Below are 12,500 nucleotides of genomic sequence, written 5' to 3'. Positions count from 1 at the left end.
CTTTTTCCGTTCGGAACGGAATTCGTGAAATGCCCTTACCATTTGCGAGAATCGTTCCGTTTCCAGGCCCTTTCTCACAAGATCGAGTACATATGTGGGATGGAATGCTGTGTAGTAAACGGTAAGCGCCGTTTTCATCCAGTTGGTCAATAAATTCGGAAAATCGCTTACCTTTATGCAATTATCATTCCATCCGAATTATTTGGCTAAATGGTTGTGTAGTCTTGGGTAAAAAAAAGAACCTTTTGAAAAATCAGCATCACTGCATGAAGTCCTTCAAATTTCTCGATTTCTAAACACAAGGCTGGTGACTCGTAAAGGATTTCAAAAATTACTTTCGTGTCTTACCTCAGATATATAAACGTTTTGCAATTGCAAATAAAACCTTGAGCTGTTAATCGCCGTTTTAAGGAGCCAAAAAAAAAATTCCAGTTTTAACGCTATGGTTGATAATTATGGCGTGAAACGATTTTTTCTACCAGTATCAGGTCGGACTTCAATTCATGCCGTCAACCAATCGCTATTTCGTTGCTCTGTGCCAGACGATTTTACTGGTCAATGGTGAATCCCCAGGAATCAATCAATATTTAAGTCAATGCCCTCTGCCCCACCCCTCCTGTACAAGAATGGCTAACCCTCCCCCTCCCATAAAACAACAACAACAACAACAACAACAAAACTAAAAATATGAAAAAAAATTGGGGGGTCTTTGTTTTTAAGTTTTGGGGTCTTAGAGGGTCTTAGCGGTCTCTGTTTTCAAGACACCCCATACAAGTACAATGCATGCACGGTGCTTCCGTCTTTCAGTTCTTTCAATTTTCACTTGATCTCTTTACAAATGTGATGTACTTATCTTCTCGTCCTGTGATTCTAATTTATCAGAGCGTGCATGTGCAAAATTATCATTTCAATTCACTTCATGATCCGATATTAAAGCTTTTAACAGAACAACTACGGTATTAACTTGTTTTTTTTTTCTTTTTAATAATTGTACGAACATATGAAAACATATGATTAAAAGTTCGCCCCAAGTTTTTTTCTGAGATCCATAGGGCCTGTAGGATTTTCTAATGAATAAAAGAAAGAAATGGGGGTGAATCTGAGTCAGTACAAAGTTAAAATATTCGACAATTGCTGTCGCAAATTCTGCAGGAGTAACCTGCGATCAGGCCCATTTTTAGCTTCGCCCATATGTTCTCTTATGTCGTCGATCGCTAAAATTGGGCCTGACCAAAAGTCTCTCAAGAATTCCGGACGGTCGGCCAAATTTTGGCCGACCAAACTCGTAATGTGATTGGCTGTTGAAACGCCGGAAGTGAAAATGCCATCGTGATTGCGCGGAGCTCTCGCGAAGTCCTCGAGACTAATCCGCCATAAGTGTACGAAAAAAATTGCTGCCTTTTGTTCTTACAATGACGTGGACGGTGCAACTTGATTTTGTTTGTATAAATGGAGATATGCCATCTGAAACATCTCGTAACTTGTCCAGAATCGGGTTTGAATGTCTGGAAAGAGTGAAATTAGCGATTCCGTTGTCGAGCTCTGTGGCCATGTGGTTGAAAGTACTTTGGCACAAACTTCCCTGATGTTTTGAAAGCTAAATAGCTGGTTCTTTCAAATGGCAATGAAAGCCGATGCATATTGGTTCCCTGAATGAGACAATGGACATATATATGAACAGGAGGAGATGCTGATAAAATCGCAAGTTAAGCGAATGCATGTTTTGAATAACTGTGTATCAAACGGCTTTATTTACTTACTGTACCTGACACGGTTTGTTTGCTCAATTTGGAGTCAAGATTGCTTCATAATATTTCGAGTTGATTTAACTTAAAACTCGCACTCCAGAAATTAAAATGGCATGTTTCCAGAGAGACCAATTGTACAAAAATAAAAGAAACCTTGCGAGTCCATCTTACTGTTCGTACACCATCAAAAAATTAACAGCCAAACTAGCCTTAGCATGATTTTACTGCGCGCACTTCTAGAAATACACTGCAACTGAAAATATTACCCGAAAAAATCACCAAAGAAACCTTCAAGGGCAAACACGTTAAAGGAATAATGAATAATGTATTTCTCTTTTTTTTTCGTTAAAAATGTATTGCAAACCGTCCAACGACAAAATGCTAGGTTATCTCAATTACAAATTAGGATGTCAAGCTTAAAAGATTGCATATTCAGTGAAGTTCGGAGGAAGAATTACACCGGCCTTTGCCGCAATATAGTCGTCGAAAAGGTACAGAAAGTAACATTCCCCATGCTTCAAATGTGTTTTTCTCAAATTAAAGCCAACGGTAACCTTCGAATTCGTTTATAATATTCCTCCCACGGTAATTAACTCTGGTCAAAACAAGAATCTGCCGTCCACGCGTGTATTGGTGTAATGGAAGTAAATTTGATTGGCCGATTAAGGACATGTCAATCAATCAAAAAAAGTGGGCGGAAGGAATTTCGAAGAGGAATTTGGTCAGGCTTTATTTTTCGTTTCGCCAACTCCACATTACGTACCACGCGAAACTAAAATAGAGCCTGATAGCAGGTTACTGCAGGAGACGAAGGCAAACGAAGGACCAATCCACTGGTGGAAGAGGAATTCCTCCTTGCATGTAGGTGAATTTGCCCAGGTATTTTTATCTTTGTTTGTTGGTGTGATCACATAAACTGAACTGGCTTTGCCTTCCATAAATTTGTCATAGGATCACGTAGATTTTTATAGTGGTAGTCAATGGGATTTTGCTGGCATGTGATGTTCACCCCAATCCAGGGCTAGTTCAGGTATAGCCATCTTTGTTGTTTAAGCCAATCATTACTCAAAGTTCACCTTACTTTAAGCCTTCAGTGATACTGTAACCTGTGTTCACCATTCTAGACTCTGATTTTGAATTACAGGCACACTCTCTGTGCAGTGGATGGACAGATGCAAATAAATCTGCAAATGGTGTGAATAAGTTGTAATTTTATTTGAGATTTTGGGTAAAAACCTTTCATCCCTTCAACGATCGATCCTCTCTTGGGTTCCAGTCGTTCCCCGACGGGTCACGCAAAAACGTGACAAACGAAATTTTCCAAGAGCTTTGCAAAATCACATCGATTTTACTCGTTTAGATAGTCGGTGACCCCTATTTTTTTTAATCATGAATCACTTACTTTACTTACTATCTACAAAATATGATGAAATGAAAAAATTCTCAACGTAGGAAGTTATCTTTTTTTAACAGTTTCTTTCCTCGTGCCACCGAATTCCAGTAGTGGTTGCAACGGATAGAGCTTACGAAAACGCTCGTCGAGGTTGAACTCTCCTGTTTACGACATCCCTAGAGGCATGCAATTATCTAAAAATCCCACTCCTAAAACCTATGCACGGAAACCCTCACTCTAACAGTTTATTTCCATCTCGCCATTCTGACCGACTTCTCGAAATTAAGGCATTTTTCCACTGCCATTTTCTCCGAAACAAAGTCGGTGACCCCCAATTTTTTTTTCATTTTTGGAGTAAGTACTTTATGAACTAACTTTAGGCGAGAAATGAAGAAAATCTCACAGTAGGAAGATTTTGGCGCGAACGTCCTTAAACCATGATTAAAGGATGCATTGCGCATCCAGTTTTTAAGAGTATCAAGTGTTGATTGAAGCAGGATAAATTATTTGACTCAGGCCTATACACTTACGACCTCCTAAGAATGGAATTTCTGGCGACTGAGTGGAGCTAAAAAGCCTGAAATCAAATATTTCTACGTCACAAGGGCGACAAGGCCTGGGATGCAGTAGGTGTTAGAGAGAGATAATGGGTAGTGACTGGTGCATTTAAGCTATTGTAGGTATAGCATGGGATTATAATTAGTCATTTTAGGTCGATACCGTTTACCCGCAATTTTCGAAATCACCCCAAGTATGTCTTTCCCTATTTCCGAATTCTGAAGTTGTGAGAATAGTTGAATCAATAGTTTCTTAGATTTTCAGTTTCGATGAAGCGCAGAGATCGTTAATGTCCGTCTTCAATCGAGCCTACAGTGAGTCCGCCGGCACATATCTGAGAGAAGTTTAAATGCTGATATTCGACGAGTCACTTTGATTCAAGATAAGGCAATCGGGGATCAGTTTCGATTTAAAATGGAGATGCCTGACACAATAGAAGAAGCCAATACCCCTTGCTTAGTTAAGTTTTTCTTTTAGGTCAATGAATCTCAATCTCTGGAGAAAGCAAACCTGGTGTCCTTCTGTCTTCCAAGTCTCATACCGGTCAACGACTGGCCGGCCGTCCAAGTCTAGTCGAAGGTGTAATGATGAAGTACAAGCTCGTATCCTCAAACTGCCATCCTATAAGATTGTTTCTTTCCCTATCCGTTTCCTTTGCTTCCAAAGCGACCACAGAACCCACTTTAATAATCCAAGACTAGTTTAAAAGTACTCTATTTTCGAATGCCCCATGATACACTTTGTTTGCTGCCCATAGTTTGCATAAACTATTGTTTTCAAATGCTCTTGGGGACACTGCATATTCCCAAGAGCATTTGAAAACAATAGCTTATGCAAAATTTGAGGGCCAAACAAAGTGTATTATGGAAAATTCGAAAATATAGAATTGGAATTTGGTAGGCTACTAGGTCTACAGGAAACACACTTTAATACGGCTATAAAGAAATTGGTTCCCATGGCAACTCACTATAAAGTGAACTTCATTGATCATGTGATTCAGCATTTGAATGAAAGATTTCCAGAAGCCTGAGATCAAAGTCGTATTGCTGGCCAGTTTCCTCATCCCGCAAAGTTGCACTTGTTAGATGAAACTGTTGTAGCAAAAATAGAACAAAGTCTTGGAGACGAACTCCCTAATAACGCCGAATTTGCGCAAGAGGTAAGGAAACTGACTCCTTAATTTATGTCTTTGAGTGAGCAATTGTAGGATAGCGATTCGTTTATCTATATAAAAGGAACATTTTGTTTTTTGTTTTTCCAACAGCTACTGCGTTGGAAGATAAAGAACAACAACTCCGATGCTAAGCAAATCCAAAGCTTGCAACAAGCAGTGAGCCATTGCAATGAAGAATTCTATTCAAATGTATCGACCATTTTACAGCTTCTGTTGACCCTTCCAGTTGGCTCCTGTTCATGCGAGTGCACCTTCAGCTCACCGAGAAGGCTTAAAACCTGGTGCCGAACAAGCATGGCTATTGCGAGGCTTAACGGGCTTGCTTCAGCATAGATTCACAAACCAACGGAAATTGACAGCAGTTCTGTTTTGAAGAGATGGGATGCCTCTCGTCACAGAGGGATTGCCTTAGCTTTAAGTAAAGAATAAACTACGGGCAAAAAACGTTCGCTTTTCCAACTGTTAAGGGAGAAGTTTACTACTCTTAATCGTGAAAGTTAGTGACTTCTTAGTCCTACAAGTATGATAAGAGATGAAAATATTATGACATGGCTGTCTCAAAGTTGAAGAATATAAGCAAGAGTGTATCGAAACAGATAATTGATAAGTGAGCGTGATTCGATCTGTATATCATCTAAGAAACCTAAGACTTCTCCTGATCATCTACAGTATAAAAAGGGTCATGCCCCAGACCCTCCCTGGCGGTTCGCGCCTTGGGCGCTCGAAAATTGCGTCGTCTTGTTCTGCATGAAGTCTGGCTACGGCCCTATATCAGTCTATGCTTTTGACTCGTATACGAAGCTGCGGTTGCTTGCAGCTTGTGATTCAGAATATGTCGCGTTTCTACTATATCCTCGAAATACTAGCCAAATAGTTTTTTTTTTCTCACTAGCAATACTTTAGGTGCCGAATTAATTAATCGGTGTTTCCTATCATTCGTGCGCTCTTTTCAGATGTGTTCAAATATGTTTTTATCAGTTTGTGTGCTCCTCACGAATTCAACTTTTGTCGATTAGTCATGTGAGTATGACTACTCGACAAATTTGAGAGCAGAAAGAAACCTTGGCTCAAGGGGGAATTTAGATAAAAGAAATAACGATGTCCGTTGGCTTTGCCTCTAATTTGTTTTTTGTAAATGTATTTCGTTCTTTTCCTCCGAGTAGTACTTGTGCACCTGTACACCGCTCGCCATTACAATTAACCTATAGCTAATCAATAGTTTTTTTTAAATGAGACATTTTGTCCCTTACAGTCATGCAATAACAACATTCTTCAAGAGGATGTAATACAAATATCAGCCAACTTTTGGGGTGATCAAATGTTGACAATATAATAATAACTTGAAACACCTAAAAACCTTCCCCATTTCTCGTTGCATTGTTGTTCGCAAGCAATTAATTAAACATTGTCAATAATTTCCCTCTGTAACTCAAAAGCCCAGATGATATTTCACTTTAAGCATAAATAAAGCAGCACCTGCTTATACAAAAACGAGGAGACGGAACAGACGATTGATCAGAACAACAACTAAAACACGAGCCAGTGAACATGAATACAACGATAAACAGATCCGGGAATTGCTCCTTCCAGTGGAATCCCACTACATACAAGATTGGAGCAACCGTCGCTTACTGCCTTATCTCCGTTGTTTCGCTTGTCGGAAGTGCCTGTATAGGAATAATTGTTTACAAAACGAAAACTTTAAGGAAACCAATCAACATTTTCGTAGTCAATATGGCCATGTCCGACCTGCTTGTGCCACTTATCTACATTCCCAAGCAGGTTGCAGAGTTGTATCTAAACTTCTGGCCCAAGAGTGGCGTCCTCGGCAATGCTTTGTGTAGCTGATTCCTTTCATATATGTGGTCTCCTGCATTGTGTCCGTCCAGAGGACACAATGCATTTGTGTCCTCTGCATTATTTGCATTATTTCCCCTCCGTTCCCCATTGATCAGTACGAAACGTTGTCCTTTGTTTATTCTCGCCTCATGGATCGTTGCAATAGCAACCATTTCGCCAAACCTGTTCAGCTATAGGCTCGAGTAACGCAATGGAGAAGTATCTTGTGTTTTTAATTGGGAAGAAGCCTTTGGAGAACCTGTATCAGATACTGACGTTGCTCTTGCTTATTACATAGGTTTTGTCTTTACTCCCATCATCTTGTTAATCTTAATATACTCCGTCATCCTTTTCAACCTCAAGTTACAAAAGTTTCCAGGTCAACAATCGACTGATGCTATAATACAACGTAAGAAACGAAACACAAATGTGTTGAAGTTAGCCATAGCTATCGTGTTGGGGTTAGTGTTTTGCAAATTGCCCCTGACAATTGTGTATTTAGCATATTCCTATGCCACATTGCCTTGTGGCACCCTCTTGTATATTGAGATTCTCAAGTTTCTTTTCATCTCGTATTGCGCCGTCAATCCTTGCATCTGTTTCGCGTTTTGCAGAAACTACCGTGAAGGCCTCAAAAGATTGACTTCTCAAGTGTTCTTCTGATGCAACGTAAACTCAATCCTACTCGTATACAATGGCATTACAGAAACACTAATGCATTTTTTTCTTTTAAAGAAATAATTAAACAAAAAGAGTGGTTGCTGCTCTAGAAACGACTTCCCTTGCTAAGTGAAACAAAAATGTTAAGCTGACAGAGCTGATACCAATGTTAAAAAAGGACATTCATTGCTGATTGTATATATTTTAATTAATTAAAGGCCCTTTCTTTTCACATTCGCCGTTAGGTAAAAAAAAAAAACAAGAATACGCCGGGGACTATTCAAAAACTGTGGGGTATGAAATTTTAATTCAGTCACAAGCTAAATAATTAAAAGGCAAACTGGTTTTGTGTATCTGACAATGCTAGGAACCAAATAACTACTTAAAATACGAATATATTCAGCTTTAGGAAAATCAAAAGCCCTTAGGAAAATTCCAGTTTTTTTGTCACACCGTATTGATTCAAATATCTCCAGTGTCTAAACTGGATCACTAACTTGCTCAAGGAAGTAGCGCGAGTCAATAGGGAGCTTACGAAACGAGGACGGCGACGGCTACGAAGACTTCATTTAAAAAGACAAGTTCGCGTTATTCATATCTCCACGAAGCTATTTCATGTAGTTTCGCGTTAAAAATGTGTAGTAACTGTCGAGAAATTAAACTTGTATGAGTGGGTTGGAAGCGTAGTGAGGAAACTAAAAATTCGTCGTCATGTGAGAACGTCCTCCAGAGAACCTTGAATTTGGTCATTTCACGTCGTCAATTAGGAGATGACGGCAAAGAAATGTACCAAAATGTAAAACGCACGTCCAGAGCCATTGTTTTTGCTCACTAAACCTATTGTTTTGTAGCGTCGTCTTTGCCGTCGGCGTCGTCTTTTCGTAAGCTCCCTAGTGTTTCAAAATGGATGCGACGTTAAATAGCGTTTTCGGTTTTTCTGTGAGAAATCTTCTAAAACAAAGAGAACGAAAGAACTCCGACTAGACTGAAGAAAATGTCAAATTAAACACATGAGTGTGCATTACATGAGGGGGATAGGAGCGTATGACATAAAGATTATCGTTTAAATAAACCAATAAGCAATGATTTTAACATTTCCGGGGAAACTGAGATCAGAGACTGAATGGGGAGTATTACAGTTATTATTAGTATGATTATTATTCATTTATTTTTTAGGAAAAAAATAAAAAGAGAATATCCGATGACTATTGGTGATTAAGAATGAAAATTAGGCCCCTTTGTAAACATTTAAGGAAGAATTAAAATTAGAACTTCGTGTTTGAGTTTTCATTATCCGTTTTTATACTAGAGACGCATAATCCGTCCAGACGAATTATGCATCTCTCATGTTATCCGTCTAGAGTAAAGACGGGACGAGCTATACGAGACGCACAATTCGTCTGGGACGAACTTGGGCAAACATTTTTTCTGCGCCTGTTAAATTCATCTAGTATAAAGACGGGCACAAGAAGCATAATTCGTCTGGACGAAGTGACCAGTTTAGTGCGTCTAAAGTGGTTAGTTCGTCCAGACGCATAATGAGTGTTGTGCCCGTCTTTACAGTAGACGAATTTAACAGCCGCAGGAAAAATGTTTGCCCAGGTTCGCCCAGGTGAATTATGCGACTCTAGTATAAAAAAGGCCATTGACATGAAAAGAGCGCATTATTGATAAGAGCACGTTATCTTCACCAGCGAGACGTTGCTGTAAAAATGCTGTCTGTCGAGTTGGTGTTTTCGAAAGAAACTGCCTATTATCTAGGTCCACCTGCAATCTCATATCTTAATTTGACACAGGATAGTTATAGAGAAGCTTATTACACAGTACAACGGGACAATATAGTAACTTTTCAAACTCAATTATCGACAAAGATCCAATAAATTGAAGTTTAAAAAGGGCGTAACCGTTTCCTCAGCGTTAAGTGGATTAAAGTGAAAGAAGATTGCAAAGTAGCTAAGATGGTGATTAAGAAATTGACAATACTCGGTCGTTTGAAAGCCGTCAGCTTAGATGCTATGTTACATGAACTGGACAAGTGGCCGCACGACTGCAACTTTGATAGTCATCAGCAGTGATAATTAGAACGCATTGGTACACAGCTAAGGGTAGATAAAATAATCCCTTTCATGGTTTTTTAGCCAGACTAGTTCAAAAACTGCATTTCTTTCGGCAAATCATCCGAACAAAAATGAAGAGACCATTGCACTAAGTGACGTTCAGTTTTTCTGCCATGCCCTTTACAGAATATAAAGGAATATAAAATTTTCGCAGAAATATCCATGAAATGCATTTACAAAATAAACTGGGTCATTAATGACCATTTTCCTGTTTGTGACGAGCATTTTAACGAAGGTTATTTAGATTTGCCATGTTTGAAGTTTCTGTAAACACTTTCGCGCATGCTTTTTGCCGCTTGCACGTTTTCCACACATGAATTGAAATAACAATTAAATCGACTTTGGATGGTTTTTTCTGCAATTACTGTTGAGATCACTCCGAGAGTATATACTAAAAGAATTATTCTTTGAATTCTCGGTGAAAAGTGGCAGAATATTTACCTCGCCGTTTTGCGCCTCGATTTGAAATAATAATTGTTAACTATTTACCTCCGAGCAACTCGGGAAAAAATGGCGTCCCGATTTGCATCCGTGACAAGAGAAGAAAACATCCAAATACTCCAATTTCGATATATTAAAATTCAGTCCTAAACAAAAGACATCATCTCGAGGCTCTGGGGAATAAATATAAGGATTTGTATGAGTTTATTCCCCAGAGCCTCGAGATGATGTTTTTTGTTTAGGACTGAATTTTAGTATATCGAAAGTGGTCTATTAATTTTTTGTGCTGTATATTATCTCACTGTTTTAGTATATCTGTAAATATTCACCGCTAGCCACCTCCATTTCGGTGAATAGTTGTTAATTATAACTTGATAGGAAAACGAAGCTGTTCCATTTGTTTGGACTTCGCATGCTATTTCAAGGTATGTCCATTTATATAATTGTGTGCCATGAGAATGCAAGTCCTGATAATGTGAATAAAAGAATGAAGAATATCTGCACGGAAGCTCATAGGGAATAAAATCTTAACAAACTAGGTAAGGGGAATACGAAATTTCTAAACTGAAAATATTCACCTTATGACCACCCGAGACGACTGTCTTTAAACTTTATGATGATGCTAAATGAAACACCAAATTCGGAAATTTATGAAAGGAAGGCATATTTGTCAGTCACGATAATTAAATGCAATTGAAACAAAAGATGAATTATCCTTTATACACAAGTCAGTCAGAATCGAAAAATTGATGTCAATTTTTTTATGCGATTGTCCTGTAATTGATATATCGCCTCGTGGATCCACAGCTACTTTGACAATGTTATGACGAAATTCATGATCAATAACAGGACAGACGCATGAAAACTGACATCTATTGGTTTTTTTACAATAAGAAAAAGCCAGAGGGGTCAAAATTAAGTCAAAGCACGAGAAGAACGCGAGACAAAAATGCGCGAAAACTCCAATTTTATTCAATATGACGTGACCAAATTCATAACTTGCCTCGCTCATTTATTGGCTAATGGAAAAACGGAGACTTGTCCTTTTCCTCCGAGTAGTACTTGTGCACCTGTACACCGCTAGCCATTACAATTAACCTATAGCTAATCAATAGTTTTTTTTAAATGAGACATTTTGTCCCTTACAGTCATGCAATAACAACATTCTTCAAGAGGATGTAATACAAATATCAGCCAACTTTTGGGGTGATCAAATGTTGACAATATAATAATAACTTGAAACACCTGAAAACCTTCCTCATTTCTCGTTGCATTGTTGTTCGCAAGCAATTAATTAAACATTGTCAATAATTTCCCTCTGTAACTCAAAAGCCCAGATGATATTTCACTTTAAGCATAAATAAAGCAGCACCTGCTTATACAAAAACGAGGAGACGGAACAGACGATTGATCAGAACAACAACTAAAACACGAGCCAGTGAACATGAATACAACGATAAACAGATCCGGGAATTGCTCCTTCCAGTGGAATCCCACTACATACAAGATTGGAGCAACCGTCGCTTACTGCCTTATCTCCGTTGTTTCGCTTGTCGGAAATTCCTGTATAGGAATAATTGTTTACAAAACGAAAACTTTAAGGAAACCAATCAACATTTTCGTAGTCAATATGGCCATGTCCGACCTGCTTGTGCCACTTATCTACATTCCCAAGCAGGTTGCAGAGTTGTATCTAAACTTCTGGCTCAAGAGTGGTGTCCTCGGCAATGCTTTGTGTAAGCTGATTCCTTTCATATATGTGGTCTCCTTCATTGTGTCCGTCCAGAGCCTGGTTCTGATATCAGTGGGTCGATTTGGAACTGTGGTATTTCCCCTCCGTTCCCCATTGATCAGTACGAAACGTTGTCCTTTGTTTATTCTCGCCTCATGGATCGTTGCGACGGCAGCCATGTCGCCAAACCTGTTCAGCTATAGGCTCGAGAAACGCAATGGAGAAGTATCTTGTGTTTTTAATTGGGAAGAAGCCTTTGGAGTATCTGTATCAGATACTGACGTTGCTCTTGCCTATTACATAGGTTTTGTCTTTACTCCCATCATCGTGTTAATCTTAATATACTCCGTCATCCTTTTCAACCTCAAGTTACAAAAGTCTCCAGGTCAACAATCGACTGATGCTATAATACAACGCAAGAAACGAAACACAAATGTGTTGAAGTTAGCCATAGCTATCGTGTTGGGGTTAGTGTTTTGCAAATTGCCCCTGACAATTGTGTATTTAGCATATTCCTATGCCACATTGCCTTGCGGCACCCTCTTGTATATTGAGATTCTCAAGTTTCTTTTCATCTCGTATTGCGCCGTCAATCCTTGCATCTGTTTCGCGTTTTGCAGAAACTACCGTGAAGGCCTCAAAAGATTGACTTCTCAAGTGTTCTGCTGATGCAACGTAAACTCAATCCTACTCGTATACAATGGCATTACAGAAACACTAATGCATTTTTTTCTTTTAAAAAAACAATTAAACAAAAAGAGTGGTTGCTGCTCTAGAAACGACTTCCCTTGCTAAGTGAAACAAAAATGTTAAGCTGACAGAGCTGATACCAATGTTA

The 12,500-nt window shown here is 38.9% G+C and overlaps 1 protein-coding gene across 1 annotated transcript; it reads left to right on the top strand.

The window, feature by feature from the left end:
• The first annotated feature begins 11,110 nt into the window (after positions 1 to 11,110).
• LOC137981656 (QRFP-like peptide receptor) lies at positions 11,111 to 12,331 on the top strand. Its single transcript, XM_068828733.1, has one exon. The coding sequence runs from the start codon at positions 11,375 to 11,377 to the stop codon at positions 12,329 to 12,331; it is 957 nt and encodes a 318-aa protein (XP_068684834.1). The 5' UTR covers positions 11,111 to 11,374.
• Positions 12,332 to 12,500: the final 169 nt, after the last annotated feature.

The sequence above is a fragment of the Montipora foliosa genome, chromosome 13 (assembly GCF_036669935.1).
Source record: "Montipora foliosa isolate CH-2021 chromosome 13, ASM3666993v2, whole genome shotgun sequence".
NCBI lineage: Eukaryota > Metazoa > Cnidaria > Anthozoa > Scleractinia > Acroporidae > Montipora > Montipora foliosa.
Note: the sequence above shows the minus strand (reverse complement) of the source record. Positions and strands in the feature narration are given on the sequence as shown.

Excerpts from the sequence above, each read along its gene's own strand:
- LOC137981656 (XM_068828733.1), top strand. The coding sequence starts at position 11,375 with ATGAATACAACGATAAACAGATCCGGGAATTGCTCCTTCCAGTGGAAT.